Here is an 18,170-nt window from a genome sequence, read left to right as displayed (position 1 = left end):
GCTCTGCACGTCCTTGTCACCAAACACCTCCTGTCCTGGCTTTTTTTAAAAAATTATTTTATCTATTTTATTTATTATTTTTGGCTACATTGGGTCTTTGTTGCTGTGCACGGGCTTTCTCTAGTTGTGGAGAGCAGGGGCTACTCTTCTTGCAGAGCACGGGCTCTAGGTGCGCAGGCTTCAGTAGTTGTGGCTCACGGGCTCAGTAGTTGTGGCTCGTGGGCTCAGTAGCTGTGGCTTACAGGCTCTAGAGCAAAGGCTCAGTAGTTGTGGCGCACGGACTTAGTTGCTCTGCGGCATGTGGGATCTTCCCAGACAAGGGCTTGAACCCGTGTCCTCTGCATGGCAGGTGGATTCTCAACCACTGCGCCACCAGGGAAGCCCCTGTCCTGGCTTTTGTTTCCAATGTAAAACCCGGAGATTCTGCTGGGTTTTCTTGGAGAACAGAGAGCAGGCTGGGAGGCAGAGGGGTGTCCTGATAGACAAGGAGAGGAACGCCAGCCCAGGAGAGGTTCCTAGGGGACAGGGCCGGCGGGGAGTGGGTACACAGAGGGCTAGGGGTTCTAGAACCTCTCCGAGCTGCTCCAAGGATTTGACCGTCCTAGTAACGATGGTCCTGCAGCCAGAGATCAGTCCTTGATAGGATGTCACTGACTGTATTGCAAACGTGTAGTTTCGGGTAACAGATCTCCTCTTAGCTGGTAACATGCAGCTCTGAGTTGATGGGAAGGGACAAAGTCTAAAATGTTTTTCTTCCTTTTCCATTTTCAAAGTCCGACATGAAGAGACCATCCAGGCTGTAACCTGAGATGGAGCTCGCTAGAACCCAGAGGGGGAGGGAACGCAGTGTGTAGGCAGAAGCCCCTGGACTGGGCAGAGGGCTGCTGGGAGGGCAGCAGGGCCGGGCAGAGGGCAGAGCTGAGCCAGGGGAAGACTTCCTGGCAACTGGGAGGTTAAGCACCAGCATGGGTTCTCAGTGGAGGCTCTTATCTCTTTCCTTGTTGCCCCTAAAACAGAATGGACTCAAGGCAGGTCCACACGGAGACAGCAGGGTGTGTCATCACCTGTGTTGTCTGAAAAAAACAATGCACAACCTAAAAGTTGAGAGTTATGTTTTATTTGGCGGACAAAACTGAGGACTTAAGCCCGGGACACAGCATCTCAGATCACTCCGAGGGACGGCTCCGAAGAGGCAAGGGGACAGGGGTGGGGGTGGGGCCGGGATATATGGGAGTTTTTGCAACACAGACCAGGTAGTTGGAACATCAGAGGATTACTTAAAGAAGACCAGACATCTCAGGTGAAGGAATGTAGCGCTTTTCTCTGCATGGGAAGATGCAAGAGTCGTGACTCACTGAAATCATTCCTTTGATCTGCACCTCAGCCACCTGGGGCCGGTGTCGGGTGCTTTCTCATCCTGAGTCTTCTCAGGGTGCATCTTCCAGGTGGCTGCAGTCTGATGGCTGCTAGATGGGGGAGCATCTTGTTTCTATCCCGAGTTCCCTCAGGGCTCACCACTGGGGCAGCTGTAGCGTGATGGCTTGATGGCTGAAGCATCCTTTGTTTACTTATACGGCAGGTGGCACTTGTAGTTCACACGTTTGAGGTCGGTGCAGCCCAGAAAGCCCGCGTCACTGTTGGGTGTTCAGGGAAATGACGGCCCCTCCTCACATGATGGCAACAGCAGCTGTTCCCCCATCTTCAGACCCCACCTGCCGTCTCCTCGCGGCTCTTCTGTGCATCTCTGCGTCCTCTGAGCGAAGGCGGGCGCTGGCCTTCCTGGGGCTGTGCCCTGGGTGCCTGGAGAGTGTCCCTGGGGCGGGACCACCGCCCGCTTCGAAGAACAAACCCTCAAAGCACTGGGCTGGAGACCAAGCCCTTCTTAGGGAACTGTTTTCCAGAAATACTAACGTCAAGTACGCACTACACACAGACACGTCTACACTTTACTTCACAGACTTAGAAATAGGTATTCAATCTCCAGTAGAATTTGCCGTCTCTTCTGGTGGGAAACCTGGTGGACTCTTTCTCTGAAGTTGTGGTTATTGCTTCAGGTAACCAATTGGCCTCTGAGATATTGGACTTTTATTTCTTACTACGGAAACACACAGTGGTTCGCAAACACCCAACCTAGGGAATGAAGTCGGTTTGGGCAGATGGAGAAGTTTGCTGTGGAAACAGCTTGACTCTGTCCTTACCTGCAGCCACGTCACCTGCCTTTTTGATACAGACTCTCACACAGATGGCATATTCCAATTTCAATAACTTTATTGGCAATGAAAAAATATGCAAGAGCTGCCCAAAGTAATCCATCAATAGCTGTGCTTAGAAACAGGTGTTGGGCTACGTGTCTCAACTTTTAAGAAAAGTGAGCCGAGAGAGACCAGACCGTTTGATTTCTCAAGTCAGGCAAGACTCCTGGGGGGAAGTTTTTCAAGTAGAACAGAATCGGGGAGCCTTTTAAGGAAGCACATCTGTACTCGTTTTAGCAACACCTGAAATGTATTGTGTGCGCGTTACTGCCGGCTAGGCTCGGTCCTAGCTCCGTGGTTCTCTGAACCTGTATCAGTATCACATAGGAACTTGTTAAAAAGGCAGATTATCAGGGCCACCCAGACCTACCGAGTCAGAGCCCTGGGGGTGGGGCCCAGGAAGCTGTGTTTGAACCAGCGCCCCAGGGGATTTGAAGTTCTCAGCTGTGGGAGCTACTGACACAGCCTACCCCCTGGAACCCTGCCACTGACTCGGTTTTACAGACAGAAGTTCTTGACCTAGAAATTCATGAAAAGACACACCTGCCTTGGGACCCAGGAGGACCGGTTTAACCCTGGACTGTGCCACTTCCATAAGATGTAAGTGAGAGTTCATGGCAGTCTTTTATATTTGCAACAAGTTAGTATTTCGGGGCAAGAGCAACAGAAACAGACGAAGGGAGGAAAGTGGCTCAGAGGCTCTGTAGGACCAGCAAGGGCCAGAGTGCGGTGGGAGCACGGCGGCCGAGGACAGGCCCCAGGACCCCGGCCGCCCTCGGGCACGTACGGCCTGCACAGGTGAGCTCTCACAGGTGCTTCTGGAGTGATGTGGGTGAGTTCTCCTTGTCCCCCCAAAGTTAAACTCTGCTGGCTGGAGAGAATGTAGGATTCAACGCTACATTGGCGGGAGACGCAGGGTAGCACCGGGATTCGGCCGCTGTCCACTCTGTTGAATCCGCGGTGCCACCCCCACGATACGTACAGAAAACATCCATATGGCCCCGTGGAGTGACCAGGCTCGGGGACTTAGAGGGTTAAAGCCTTGACATGCCCGCAGCCCATCCTACGGAACTAGCTTTCAGGATTCTATGGGTAGACGGGGGCTAAGACAGACTGAATTTTTGCTCTGACCAAAGAAACAGTAACAACACCTAGTATCTGGATAAAACTTTAAAATATTCAAAATGTTCCCAGAATGTGCTCTTTATTTCCTTCTCACAGCCACCCGATGATAAGTTAATATTCCCATTTACGGATGAGGAAACAATCAATGCATGAAGTGATTTGCTTGAGGTGACACAAGTGGGCAGAGGGGCTCCGGTCACTTCTCGCCTCGTCTCAGGCCCTGATGCTTTCTCTGTCCCGGAGGCCCGGTCAGTGGCGCCCACTCAGGGTGCAGGTGGGTTTCATCGTGTGGACAAATTCCTTCCTACCGACTCAGATGCCGACTCGGATACGCTGACTGCCCACACTTGCTCTAGTTATGAGAAAGAATAGTTGGTAATATAAGTCCTTCCGAAAAGTCCAAAGAACCCACCCAACCTTCACCACATACCTGTTTTCTGCATCTTTATGTTCTCCTCTTTCTTAGAGGAGGCCGAAGCATATGGTTCACGTAGGGACCTTAGTTTCCAAGTGAATCCCTGAAAATTGTATTTGTGCATGTCACTGTTAAAAGGCAACTTTTCCCCCTTTCTGACCTAGTTTAGAGGTGTTGCGTCTAAGGTGGAGTTATTAAAGTCCCGGAATCACGTATGAAGATTTTGCTAGAGGCACAAAGCCTACGGTGCTTGTTTAAAAATAGTTTGATGTTTTAATGAAATCTGAGACACTTAGCACTTTTTCAAGATGCTAAAAAATAAGACCTGCCAAGGTCAAGTTTCTCCAGGTAGACATGTGACGTCCCAAGCAGCCTGTCTGGGGCTCCAAGACAGCCCACCCTGGGGCTCCCAGCGCAGCTGCAGCTCCTTTAAATTCGAGAAACCCCGGGTGCCGGCCCCTCAGACTTCTCAGCCTTGCAGCCTGGCTGCTTTGCAAAACCTTTTCCCTTCTCCAAAATCACATCTGCAGGTGCCCATCCCTCTGCTTTAACTTGGCTTTCTCAAAAACTATTTTTAAACTGTTTTTTGGTACCTTTGCAATTTTTCTAACATTTTAATGCCCCTATTCTGAAAAAAGAAAACCCTGACTCTGATCAAAATATACTTTTTCATTTGTAGTAAAGAAAAAACAGACGCAGCTGATGTATTCAATTAAAATGATTTCTGATGATATTTTAATGTCTTTAACAGCTTTACTGAAACACAATTTACATATGACGAAACCTGCCTATTGTAAGATTACAATTCAATGAATTTTGTACAATTTATAATGTTGGGCAACTGTCACCACAGTCCACCTTCAGAACGTTTCCATGGCCCCCCAAAAGACCCCTTGTGTCTGTTTGCAGGCAACTGGTTGCATTTTTTTTTTTTTTTTTTTTTTTTTTTTTTTTTGTGGTACGCGGGCCTCTCACTGTTGTGGCCTCTCCCGTTGCGGAGCACAGGCTCCGGACGCGCAGGCTCAGCGGCCATGGCTCACGGACCCAGCCGCTCCGCGGCATGTGGGATCTTCCCGGACCGGGGCACGAACTCGCGTCCCCTGCATCGGCAGGCGGACTCCCAACCACTGCGCCACCAGGGAAGCCCATGGTTGCATTTTTAATAGCGGTTTTGTTTTTGTTTTTGTTTTTTGGCTGCACTGCATGGCTTGCGGGATCTTAGTTCCCTGACCAGGGACTGAACCTGTGCCCTTGGCTGTAAAAGCATGGAGTCCTAACCACTGGACCGCCAGGGAACTCCCGATTTTTAATAGCGTTTTAAATCTCCAAAAAAGAGTTCCTAGTACCGCCCAAGAACTTGACAGTTGTATGGAGGGCTGTTAATCTGGCAGCCCCGCCCTGACATTTCCCCCCCCTGGGTCCCCGGCAGGAGGAGGGAAGTGGTATTGAAATTTGTGATAAAGATGAAATAGCATTGGAGTCATTTTAGCCCTTCGGCCCGGGCCCATGTGGATATTCGTGGCTCCGAGTGAACACGCATCAGTTGGGCAGGGAGCAGGGCAAGCTTAACTCCTTCACCCCTATACCTCCAGCAAACCCCTGCCCAACCTGGAGTCACGACGGACCAGTGAAGCACAGCAGGCCGTGGGGCTGGGCTGGTCAGGGAGCTCCAGATCCAAACCACCGTCCTGCCTCTGCTTCTCAGCCTTGGAACTTGAGGACCGTTGGCAATTCTTCAGCCTCTGCTGCTTCTGTACTAACCCCACAGGGTGGCAGCAAACATTAAACAGCATCTCGCAAGTCACACGGCAAGCGGAGCGACGGGACTTTTATCAGGGCAGAGGGCGAGTTCAGAGGCATCGTGCAGCAGAGCTACTCGGGAAACACCTGCTTGGCTCTCCAGGAGGTGGACCCGGTGTGGACAGCCCTGGAGAGCACAGGGGAGCGAGGGGCTGGACGGAGAAATGGCCGCTAGTGTTCGGTCGAGTTCTTGTTCCGGAGAAACGTGGTCAAAAGGAAGCTACGCTCCCAGAAGCCCCGTCAGACCCAAGATCATTACTGCTTCCCGATTAACTGTCATGCATTGTGTTCAATACTATCCACGGTCCCTCCGAGCATCTGGAATGACTTGTTCTGACTTGTTTCATTTACAACGCATTAGAGTTTAATTGTCACATTAAAAGAACTGACCTAGAAATTCTACCTCCAGGAATTGGTTCTAGGGAAACAATTATTGATGGTCACAAAGATTTGGCCACACGAATGCTTAGGGCAGTGTCGTCTCTAAGAGGAAGACTGAGTGTAAGTTCGGTGACAGGAAGGCAGTCAGGAGACGCCTGGCCTGTGGTCGCAGCTCTGGGTTAAATGTTGACTCCGCTCTTGGTGAGCCTCTTGGTCTCGGTTTCCTCATCTGCGAAATGGGCAAATGAGATTCCCTCCCTCACGTGCTCTGGCGAAGCGGCACCGTGCATGGGACCCGGTGATCACTGGGCACGGGCTTCTGCTTCGCCTATGACGTCCTACAACAGAACTGTGTCCCCCAGCAAAAGGAACCTGCGGGCCAATGCTCGGCAGCTCGGATAGATGTTCACGAGAGAGCAAGGGGAAAATGAAGGTTAGAGCATAGTTTGTAGAGTTTGAACCCTCGCTAATAAACGCATGCATTAAAAAATGAGCATGGGAAGTAAGTGCATGTTTGCGTTGGTCTCTCTGGCAACTTCCCTGCCTCCACCCCTCCCCCTGCAGGCTATCCAGAAAGCCTGCGGCGCGGCCTGCAGTGGAGGTCACTCCTCTTTCCCTGCACTGTGGGTACCCCCATCCCTCTCTCTGTTTAATTTCTGTTCGACCTGACACCTGTATTAGGCAGCTCTTCCACCGACAGTGCTCTGTAACAAATCACCCCTCAGACTGTCACGTCCGGGAGCAATCCTTTACACTCACGCTCACGGGTCCACAGGCTACAGGACTGGTTGATCCCGGTGGGCTCAGCCGAGCATCTCTGTTGCCACCTTGGATCTGCTGGGCGGGTCTCCAGGCTGCAGGTTGGGGTCAAGTCGGTGCCACAGGTGTCCCATTATTCTGGGACCAGAAACTACTCGGGGCATGTTCTCACGGCAATGGCAGAAGTACAGGAAGCAAGCCAACACCAAGCATATCTGAAGCCTCTGCTTGCGTTGCCCACCAATATCCCACAGGCCCAGGTGCGTCACCTGCCACGCCCAGTGTCCAGAGGCCAGAATGGACTCTATTTGCTGGCAAGGAGCTGCACTGTCCATAACAACGTGTGATGCTGAGTCCTAACATGAGCAGGCTTTGGGGGTCCGGGGACAACGCTCCCATCTACCGCTCTCCTTGGCAGATTGTGTTTTTACTGGTTTTTATCAAGAGTACTTTTCCTGCCACGTAATAGAAGCTCCACGAGAGCAGGGACATTGGTTGTTCCGTACACAGTTCTCTCCTGGGCCCTTAAACAGTCACTCTTCAGCGGGTGTCTGTTGACTGAATGCGTGAACAAATGAATGAATGAGCCAGGTGAGAACGGTAGTGACAACAGTCACGCTGCTAACCTTCTATGGTACAGCCGGAGATGAGCCGAGAAACGGCCAGAGAGGTGGGCAGGTGGGGTTTCCTTAACGCTGAAGGGAGGCCGTGCAGGGCTGCCGGCCAGTTGGCTCCTTGTACCAGAAACTGGCCATGGGACAGCAGAGTCACAGGTTCCGGGCCGGGCCATGGTTCATCCGTGTGGATCGCTTTATACTCATCCTCAAAGCCAGATGCTAGAGCAAGAGCCACACCACAGGTACCCAAAGCCAGTGATGAGACATCACTTCAGCATCTCAGTGCCCCTGGTTTCTCAACCATTTGTTGTAAGAAAAAGCGCTGGTGCTGAGTTAACTTCCCTAAAGTAACACTTAGCAGCTGGCTGACCACAGAATTACCAGCCTCATTCACTAAGTAGGATTCTACACCCAGAGGTGCAAACACTGAGTTCGATCTACTTTTATCTACGTATTTTTTAACTTTCCTTGTGAAGGAATGACACCATGAATGGAAAGAGCCCTAAAAATACAAATTCTCTACAATTTAGCAAATGCAGGGACAATGAAAAGTCTAATAATAAACTTGAGACAGACTAAATACCACCACATAATTAGCACACTTGAACCAGAGGCAGAAGAAAAACATGTAATTAAATCTGAATACTTTAGGAAGAAATAAAAGTGGTGCAATCATAGCTAACTCAACCAGAATGAGAAAGGTTATAAAAAGAAACCTCCGATTGATTTCCCCAGTAAGAAGATGATTTGGGACCAAACAGCAAAGGCTGGAAGAAGAGGGGGAAATTCACTACGGATACAGAAAAATGAAGCTGATGTAATTTCCAAGAGCAAATGGTTGCTTCTCCAGAAGCACCCTGACGGCTGAGTTCTCTTATGGTTGGTGAGAACAGAAAGCACTGATGTGTAAAACTCCGTTCACATGTAAGTATTAATTATGTAAAGCCATCCCACCCCAAGCACCTGGCTGGAAGTACATGAATAAGAAACCTTCACTGACTGACTAAACAAGCACAGCACCCCAGAGGATCACACAGTAAATCCTCCCAAAGGTGTGAACAAACAAATCCGTGGAATTTGTTGACTCGGCTGAAGGAAAGCACACCTTCATCCTCAATATCACTGTTATAAAAGCTGCTGTTGAATAGTAGTGGTAAGTATAGCTGCCCTCAGCCTGCTCTCGGCACTGAATGGTACTGGCATTGAATTTCTCACAAGCACCTTTCTGGGGAGGTCCACGTCAGTGGGGGAGAAGGGGGCCCCGGAGCCCGGGATGCTTAGTGCGAGGCCGCTGCGGAGCAGACTCAGGACCGCCCAGGCCGGTGTGGGGGGAGCTGAGGGAGCCGGCGGGCACCACGTCTGCAGGAGGCTCTCCAGGAACCAGCAGATCTGGGACTGACAGAACGATTCCTAGTACTCTGGCTTGTCTCCAGTTTCTGCGCAGAAAAAATGCGATTACTTTCTTCCCCCTCTTTCTGCTAAGAACACGCAGAGAGAGGATGGCTGGCTTTCCAGGGACCCCCGGACTCCGGCAGTCACAGTGACTCCCAGCCCCGGGCGCAGGAGAGCCACCCGGGGAGCTTACACCGTAAGATGCTCAAGCCTCGTGCTCTGGCATTCCATTTGCACTGGCCGGGGGCTGGGCCCAGGCATCTGCATTTTTTTAAAAAAGGGGCAACAATTGTTTCCACTGTGCGGGCGTTGAGAGCCGCTGGGGCCCCAGAAGAGGTGCAGGGTGTGGAGGAGGGGGTGATGGTGGGGGAATGAGGTACCTCACTTTCTAAACAGACGCAGGAAGAGAATTACTACTTCTCCTTTTGCCTCGGGCTCTGATATGGCTCCACACTGGTAACAGTCCTGTCTTTATTTAAACATTTTGCTACTTTGCTTGTGGTGGTTTTTGCATTCATTTTCATTTTTACAAAATGCATGGAGATTTTATTTATGTTGATTATGGTGGTGTTCTGGCACCTGGTTAACTTTAGTGCCTGAAGCAAGTGCCTCAGGGCTTCACCCTGGGGGTGGGGGGAGGTGGGATGTGGCAGTGCCCATGGGAGGGGGCAGAGACCTGCCAGAGGGCACATTTCCTGATGGGGACATCTCATCCCATCACCAGAGCCTCCCTCGGGGAGACACCCAGACCTCGGCTCTAAACACCATCTTCACGAACATGGTATCTCCGTCCGGCCCAGACTCCTCACCTGACTTCCCCCTGACGGTCGCACTTGAGTATCTGAACACGTCTCACACTTGTTCAAAGCTGGCCTCTGCGTTCCAAGTCCTTCTCCGGCCCAAAGCAGAACGGCAGCAGCAAACCCCGGTCCTCCTAGACGTGCCTCTCAGTTTAGTTGGGGCCCAGGGTGGGCTGCCCCAAAATGTGCGTCCACGGCGTATTGATTAATCTGAATTACAGTTACTGAAGAAACGGCCGACGCAAGAGGGTCACTGTGACCCTCCTCTCTGTCCCCCTGAAAGCAGGAACTAAATCCTCCATGTGAAGGGCCATCCCGGTACAGGAGGAAGAGGCGTCCTTATCACCACAGATGGGGATTCAGGGCTGAGCAGCCTGGATAAACAAACCTTGTTCCTTCTTTACTAATTTAGAACCCAAGCCCAGAGCTTAAATTCCTTGCTAATTAGGCACCCAAACCTAAGTTTCTTTGTCCTGTCAATTCCTGCCTGCCCTTCTCAGGGCCCATTTCTATGAGAATTTAGATCTGTGTGCATGAATTAAAGGTTTCTCTTTCTCCCGCTCAACGGCATTGTATCGATTTTATTACTGGTCCCGCCAGGAGAACTCAAGAGGGATCAGAGGGGGAATTTCCCCTCCTCCACAGCACCGGTTCACAGGCCAGATGCTCTGGCATCCGTCACCTCCCCCCAGCCCCTCAGCACGTCCAATCTGCCAGCAGTCTGTCGACTCTGCCTCTGCACATGCCCAGAAGCATCTCCTGTCCATCCTCACTGCCTCTCTCCTGTCATCTCCTTCCTGGACCCCTGTCAGCCTGTCTCCCCCCAGCCTCCAAGCAACCCAAGCGATTGTTCTACACCCAAGATCCATCACTAAGTTGTTCACACCTTGCCATCAAAAACAGGGCAAATCCGGGGGCTTCCCTGACGGTCTAGTGGTTGAGACTCTGCGCTTCCAATGCAGGGGACACGGGTTCGACCCCTGGTCGGGGAACTAAGATCCCATGTGCCAAATAAATAAATAAATACGTACACAAAAGATTAAAAAAAAAAATAGAGCAAACCCCTTCCCACAGCTTTCCCTGACAAACAGACACACCCTTTGCCTCGGCCCTTGAAGCATCGCCTGACCAGCCGTCAAGCTGCCCAACCCTGCTGTCCACCACCCTCCTCCCCGCTCACCTTCTGCAGCCGCGCTGGCCTCCTTCCTGGCTCTTCCACAGGCCCAGCTGGCTTTTGCCTTGCGGCCTTTGCACCTGCAGTGTCCTGGTCTGGACCGCTCTCACCCCTGGAACCTCCCATGGGGGCCCCAGCGTTTAGGTCTCTGTTGGAATGTCATTTCTTTAGAGGGGACGTCCCTGACCACCTCACTGGTCATTTGTGATCTCATCTCTGCTTTCTGTATCACACTTGTCTGTCTCCAAAGTCATTTTAAGGTACGAATATTTCGCTTGTCTATTGTTTTCCTTCACCACTAGAATGTATATTTCATGAAAACGGCGGCATCGTCTGTGTGGTTTGTGCTGTGTCTCCGTGGCCTAAAAGAGAGCTGGCTTATAAGAGGTGTTCAATAAATACATATTGAATTAATAAATTACCGAATAAATGAATGGATAAGTGCGTAACTGAATGTGAATAACAGAACTTTCTCTTGGAAATTCCTAGGACCTACAGGCTAGCAGGATGACTTTTACACTTCAAGGTAAAGAACCAAAGACATACAGCTAAGGAATTCCAAGAACTGTAAGGTACAGAGTTGCTGTTCTTCTTGGAAACCCTTCCGGACCTTCGGTGGATTCGAAAGGCAGGCCCCCGTGACACGGTCCATAAGTAGCAGAATAACGGCCCTGCCAAGAGGCCGGGACAAATCCCTGGAACATGCGAATATACTCGACGTGGCACGGGGGAGTGGAGGGTGCAGGTGAGCTTGAGGTTGTCAGCCAGCTGACCTGGACGTGGGGAGGATCCCGACTGTCTGCGCAGGTCCACTGTGATCACAGAGCCCCAGGTGGGAAGAATCAGCGTCCGAATGGGCAGCAGAAAACTGGCCAACGCTGATCTTAAAGACGGAGGCAGAGGCCACAAGCCAAAGAAGGTAGAGGCTGGAAAAGGCAAGGAGACGGACTCCTTCCGAGCCTCCAGAAGGACCAGATCCCCGCTGACGCTGGACCGCAGCCGAGGGAGACCCTTCTCCTTCGTCTTGTCCCTTGTCTGGAAAATTATTGTTCTTTGCCGAGATGCTCTCGAAGCCCAAGTTCTAACCACCCCTTGAGCTCGTCGGCACTGAGCTCTCCCGTGTGTACGTGAGATGCACGTTAGTAAGCTTCTGTTTGGTTTTCTCTTGTTAATCTGTCTTTGTCAGTCTAATTTATATGGTGGCCCAGGGCTCCTGAGGTGTGCGTCCTGAGAGAACTACCTTCTCTAACCTAGCCTCAGAGTCATGCAGCTTTGTTTCCACCGCATTCTTTGGTGGAAGCATCCACAGGGCTCACTCAGGTACAGGGGAGAGGGACCCAGATGCCACCTCTTGACAAGAGGCAGGTCAAATGACTTGCACATATGTGTTTAAACAACCACAATATGGTTCTCCCCACTTTTGTGTATGTTTAAAATGTTTCCATAATAACACACACAGCCACAGAGATTTATAAAATGCTATTTGGGAAGTCCCTTTACTTCCTTAGATGAACTTCAAATTAACGTAAAAGTTTTGTATGCAGTTCGGAGGCAAAAAAGAAAAAAGATAAAAAGAAACTGACTAGAAAAGAATGTCTTTCCAGCATAGTATATCATGCAGAAAAGAAACAATATCACGAGTCTGGGGAAACCCAAATACTGTTTTATTACACCCTGCAGCCTGTAATTTAATTCCCTTTCCATATCACCTTTCAGCTCTGGGGTCTGTAAATATTTGCCAACATATTTATACTTATGCAGCTGCCATAAGAAAGAATAAAGGTTTTGCTTTTTTTTTCCAGCCAGGCAGAGGGAGACGGTCTGGGACAGCAGCCAATGTGGCACAGGAGGGCTCTGCCCCCTGGGGAGCATCTCAGTGCTTGTTGGTAGGGGCTGGGGGGGGGGACGATGGGAAGGGCGTGGCTGGTGGTGATTGGGGCAGCCACCAGGAATCTCCCGTGGGTCTCCAGCCACACGGTCGGGTCGCCCTCTCCTCTCCCTTGAGGTTGAGCGCGGCAAGTGGCCCTCGTTGGCCAGTAACCGTGAGGGGTGCCCTCTGGCTGACGCTGAAGGGCAGGTGCGCCCCTGACTCCCTCGCCCCTCCTGGCCCTTGACGCTGGAGCCTTCCCTGCCTGAAGGTGACAAAGAGGAGACCCCAGCCACCCTCGGCGACCACGGAGCAGGAAGCAGCACTTTGCTGCTCCCCGGGGTTGTCAGCACCACGTGACCTCGTCCCCCGGCCACACAGCAGGCAAGGCCTCAGGGTTTGGGTCACGTCTCTGCCGCTCCCTGGGGCTCTGGGCAAGTGAGTTGCCCTCCCTGAGTAAGATACACATATTAATGCCTCCAACAACCTACAAGAAAGCACGTATGAGGCTCAAGTGACGGCCACACAGGGAGCAGCCACTCAGTGCCAGGTCATCTACGTGCTCGGTAGAGCTCAGTCTCTGATGCCCTGGTTCTCTCCAAGGCCTCGGTTTCTCATCATTAAATGAGGCCGTGAGGTTGCAGGGGACGGTCCCCGAGGGCCCTTCCTGCCTTCTCTAGGATAGGACTGGCGCCTTTTACACAGTCACACTGTAGAGTCCCGGAGCGTCTGCGTGTGTCTTGACAGTGATGGATGACTGAAGGACACGGGCTAGCCACCTCAGAGGAGAGGAAAGATCGTTTCCCTGCCCTGAGAATCGTGTGTGATGGTCACAGAGCCTTTGGCAATGCCCGGCAGTAAATCAGTGGTCAGAGTCACTGGATGTGGCCTGAGACTCAGGGATGTGCCCTGGGGAGGGGATGGGAGACCCCGGAGAGAGCCACAGCTTCTGATCAGCCATTCCGCATACCAGCTGTCTACTTTTCACTTGCTTATGTGATTAGATCTGCTTGGCTGGTGGCCTTTCAAGGCTCCGTTCTCAGGAAAACCACTCTGACGTTTAATAAGCCTGGGTAGACGGTGGCTGCGCGAACCACAGGGCACCAGGTCAAGGTTGACCTGCCCCCGCCCCAGCCTCGTCGTAGCATTTTCTTCTCCGTCAAGTGCTCTTTTGCGGCAACACAAATCCCCATTCCCCCACCCCGCAAGTTTTCCTTCCCCACCGGATTCCTTCAAACAACAAATAATGACTGTGTGCTGGGCTCTCAGCTGGGAGCTGGGATGCAGCTTGGGGTTTGCCTCATGGAGTCCAATGGGGAAGAGGCTTCATGGAACCATCAGGCAACTGCTGGAAAATGGCAAGGCTGGAAAGAGCTGTGGAAGCAACACCCACGGTGCAGGGACCACGGCGGTGCAAGGACCATGGCGGTGCAGGGACCACAGCGGCGCGGGGCCCCTCCCGCACGTGCCCGCTCCCCAAGGGTCTGCACGCCTCCACCTCGCCCCTGCCCGGCTGACACATCCCCACCGTGCTGCAAAGACTCCCCAGTCTTGACCTCCTGCCCCTTGTCTGAGCTTCTGGCTTGTATTTCCAACTGCAGTTACACAACTTACAGTTGTCTCGTAAGAATAAAATCAAACGTGTACCAGCACTTACTATGGGTGTGTTTGACAGGAATGTATGCAATCCTTCTTAGGAGTTCTCCTACTGTTCCTACTTTACTCGGGGACAGTGGTGTGCAGAGGGGTCATACCCTTGATCAAGGCCACACGGCTTAGAAGTGGCTGAACCTGGATTTGAACTCTGAGCTCTGACACCAAGCCTGGGCCTTCACCACGTCCACTCCATCCACTGCCACTGGGGTGACCCGTGGCATCTCGTATTAAAACATCTAAAACCAAGCCCTTCTTGCCCCTCTCCACCGAGCGCCTTATCCATGCACCCTGAGTGAGCTCTGTCCCTCTTCCTGTCTTTTCTAGAAATGACATCGTCACTCTCTCAGGCACTTAGACTGTCAGCACTTAGACTGTCACCTCCCCCTGCCTCTTCCCTCCTATGTAATCAGTTGCTAAGTCCTGTGGCTGTCTGCAAAGTCTTCTAGGTCATTATAACCGCTCCTGAATGATCCAGTTTCTGCTTTGCCTCTCTCCAACTGACCCCCAAAATAACATGTAACGTTTGTCCCCCTACATCTGTTTGGTTCCTCCCTTGATCAGATACCTTATGGCTTCCTAATGGAACTCAAGAATCCTAAGTCCTGAGACCTCTCTTCTGGGTTGCACGTATGTCCCCTGAAACTCACCCACGGCACCTGGAGCTCAGCATGCCTCCAACCACACCTTCTGCTGTCACCCTCTCCATCCTCCCGTTCTTCCTCTGGTAGCAGAACCCCAGAGAGTTAGCGGGACACAAGACCATGTTTCCCCTTTTCCCTGCAGCGAGGTATGGCCACGTGACTAAGGTCTAGCCAAACAGATGTTTAGCAAAAAGGATGTGGGAAACTTGTGGGCCATGACCTGGGAGGGAAGAGGCACGCTTTCCTTCCACTTCACTGGAGCCAGTGGTCTTGGTGGTGTGCCATCTTGGACCACCTGACAGATGACAGAACAAGGTAGAAAGAGCCTGTGTCCCAATACCATGGAGCTACCTTATTAGTTCGGACTTGCTTACGCTTCAGCATCTATGCAGAAGATAAGTAAGTGTCTCTTTTGTTTAAGTCATTTTGTGTGTCTGTAGTGGGGGGGGAAATACCTTTCTAAGCTCTTGACTGGGGCCCCTATTGTGAGAAACAGACGAACAAGAGAAGGGCATACACATTTACTTGATAAACTTTCACATGACACAGGACCCTTGACAAGGAAATGAAGGCCCAAAGAAATGGTTAGATCTGAGTGTTTTTATACTAGGTCTGATGAACGGTGGAAGGCTGTGGAAAGATATAATAGGACAGAGAGTGCGAGCTGAGTATACTAAACTTGAGGAATCATCGCAAGTTCTCCTCCTTCAGATTCATCTGTGTCCCTTTCTATTCCAAGATAAGGATGCCCTTTTCCTGTGGATATAGGGAGGGTACCTCGCACATGAGGGTTTTATGACCTGCTTCAAGGGAAGTTCAGAAAGTGTTTTTTACTAAAGACCTAAATGTAAGACCTGAAACCATAACTCTGAGAAGAGTAAAAAAAAAAAAGCTTTTGCACAACAAAGGAACCATTGACAAAACAAAAAGACAACATACTGAATGGGAGGAATGTTTGCAAGTGATATGACCGACAAGAGGTTAATATCCAAAGTATACAAACAACTCATACAACTCAATATCAAAAAACCAACCTGGCTGGAAAATGGGCACAGGACCTGAATAGACACTCCAGAGAAGACATCTAGATGGTCAACAGGAGCGTGAAAAGATGGTCGACACCACTAACTATTAGAGAAATGCAAAGCAAAACAATGAGCTATCACCTCACACCTGTCAGAATGGCCATCATCAAGAAGACCACAAATAACAAAGGCCAGAGAGGATGTGGAGAAAAGGAAATCCCTGTACACTGTTGGTGAGAATGTAAATTGGTGCAGCCATTGTGGAAAACAGTATGGAGGTTTCTCAGAAAGCTAAAGATAGAACTACCATACAATCCAGCAATTCTACTCCTGAGCATATATCTGGGAAAAAATGAAAACACCAATTAGAAAAGAATCATGCCCCCCAATGTTAATAGCAGCATTATTTACAATAGTCAAGATATAGGAGCAACCCAAGTGCCCATCAACAGATGAATGGATAAAGAAGATGTGGTACCTATATACAGTGGAATATTACTCGGCCATGAAAAAGAATGAAATTTGCAGTAATGCGGATGGACCTAGAGAATATTATCCTTAGAAATAAGTCAGACAGAGAAAGACAAATATTGTATGAGATAAATTATATGTGGAATTTAAAAAATAATACAAATGAATATATATAACAAAACAGAAACAGACTCACTCACAGATATAGGAAAACAAGCTAGCATTTTCCAGTGGGGCAAGGGAAGAAGTGGAGGGTAGAGCAAGTTATGGGTATGGGATGAAGAGATACAAACTATAATGTATAAAATAGATAAGCAACAAGGACCTACTGCACGGCACTGGGAATTACAGCCATTATCCTGTAATAACTTTAGAGTATAATCTGTAAAAATACTGAATCACTCTGCTGTGAACCTGAAACTAATATAACATCGTAAATCAACTACACTTCAAATTAATAAACAAATAAATAAATGTCCTTTTCACAATGCCATTTCTCAAATTCCTTCCTCTCGAAATATTCAGTATGTCAAGGTGCCTTATTTTGGGGTAGCATGTCCTGAACCCCATCAGCGTGCATATGTGTGTTTTTCATTTCGGTCTGTTTAAATAATCAAATCTGTATCCTAGTGATGCATTTTCCCTTCCCCTCCGCCAAACAAATCCCTCCCTCTGGTTAATGACACCCTGTACCCCAAGCAAGCTGCTTAAACCAGAAACCTGGGAGCCACTAGCTGACCCTTCCTCTCCCTCACCGTCCCATCCAATTGCACGTCTAAGTAGTTCTCAGACCTGCCCCTGTTTCCGGGCGCGGCCCTAGCCCAGCCTGCCTTCCCAGCCAGAGTGCACCTGCCCAGGCTCGGGTGAGTGCCTCTGCAGCCCACGGCCCCTGGGCTGCCGCTGTTCTCGCCAAATCCCCCCCAACCCCGAGACCTGCCGCGGCTCAAAAGCTCTCAACAACCAGCGCCTGAACGCAGGGCAAATCGCCACCTCTCTTCAACAAGTGCCAGGGTCAGGGCGAGGCGGGAGCGACAGTTACTGATGCAGTAACACTTACAGGACTTACCGACCAAGTGCAAAGTGTACATCTCACCTGGACCCAAACGCCACTGTTAAAAGACGTCTCCGAGCCGACTGGGGAAATGTGAAAACTGCCTGAATATCAGATGATATTTGGAGATATTGCTAAGTTTTAAATTGTAATAATGATATTATGGTGTGTTTAAGATGAGTCTTTTCCTCTTAGAGATACAAGCTGAACTAACATGATATGATGTGAGGGGTTTGGTTTAAAATAATCCAGGGGGACTAATAAGGACCTACTGTATGGCACAAGGAACTCTACTCAATACTCTGTAATGACCCATACGGGGAAAGAACCTAAAAAAAGAGTGGGTATATGTATATGTATAACTGATTCACTTTGCTATACACCTGAAACTAACACAACATTGTAAATCCACTATACTTCAATAAAAATTAAAAAAAAATAATCCAGGGGGTTCAGGAGGGGTAGTGGAAAATAGAAACAAGATAAGCTTGGCTCCATATTGACAATTATGGAACCTGGATAAGCAGGTGCGAGGAGGTTAATGATACTATTCTATTTTTGTGCACGTTTTAACATTTTCGTTGTCAAGAATTTAAAACAAACAAGCAAACAACAAACAAGCGTGCAGAGAGCCCTGGCTAAGCCCTATTGCCTTCATGGTCAGGCGTCCTAGAGACCCCCTGACCTCTGCCCTCTGAACTCCTGTCCGCCCTACCCCTCCGGGTCTCCAGCTCTGCCCAGGCC

General features: G+C 50.2%; 1 protein-coding gene across 1 annotated transcript in view; it reads right to left on the bottom strand.

The window, feature by feature from the left end:
* Positions 1 to 3,437: 3,437 nt before the first annotated feature.
* MRPS9 (mitochondrial ribosomal protein S9) overlaps positions 3,438 to 18,170 on the bottom strand; it is a 111,224-nt gene continuing 96,491 nt past the window's right edge. Inside the window, exon 10 of the mRNA XM_024743796.1 lies at positions 3,438 to 3,729. Within this exon, the coding sequence (XP_024599564.1) occupies positions 3,690 to 3,729 (40 nt within the window). The 3' untranslated portion in view covers positions 3,438 to 3,689. The remainder of the gene's footprint in view (positions 3,730 to 18,170) is intronic.

The sequence above is a fragment of the Neophocaena asiaeorientalis genome, unplaced genomic scaffold, assembly GCF_003031525.2.
Source record: "Neophocaena asiaeorientalis asiaeorientalis breed wild unplaced genomic scaffold, Neophocaena_asiaeorientalis_V1.1 scaffold114, whole genome shotgun sequence".
Taxonomy (NCBI): domain Eukaryota; kingdom Metazoa; phylum Chordata; class Mammalia; order Artiodactyla; family Phocoenidae; genus Neophocaena; species Neophocaena asiaeorientalis.
This window is presented reverse-complemented; position numbering and strand designations above follow the sequence as displayed.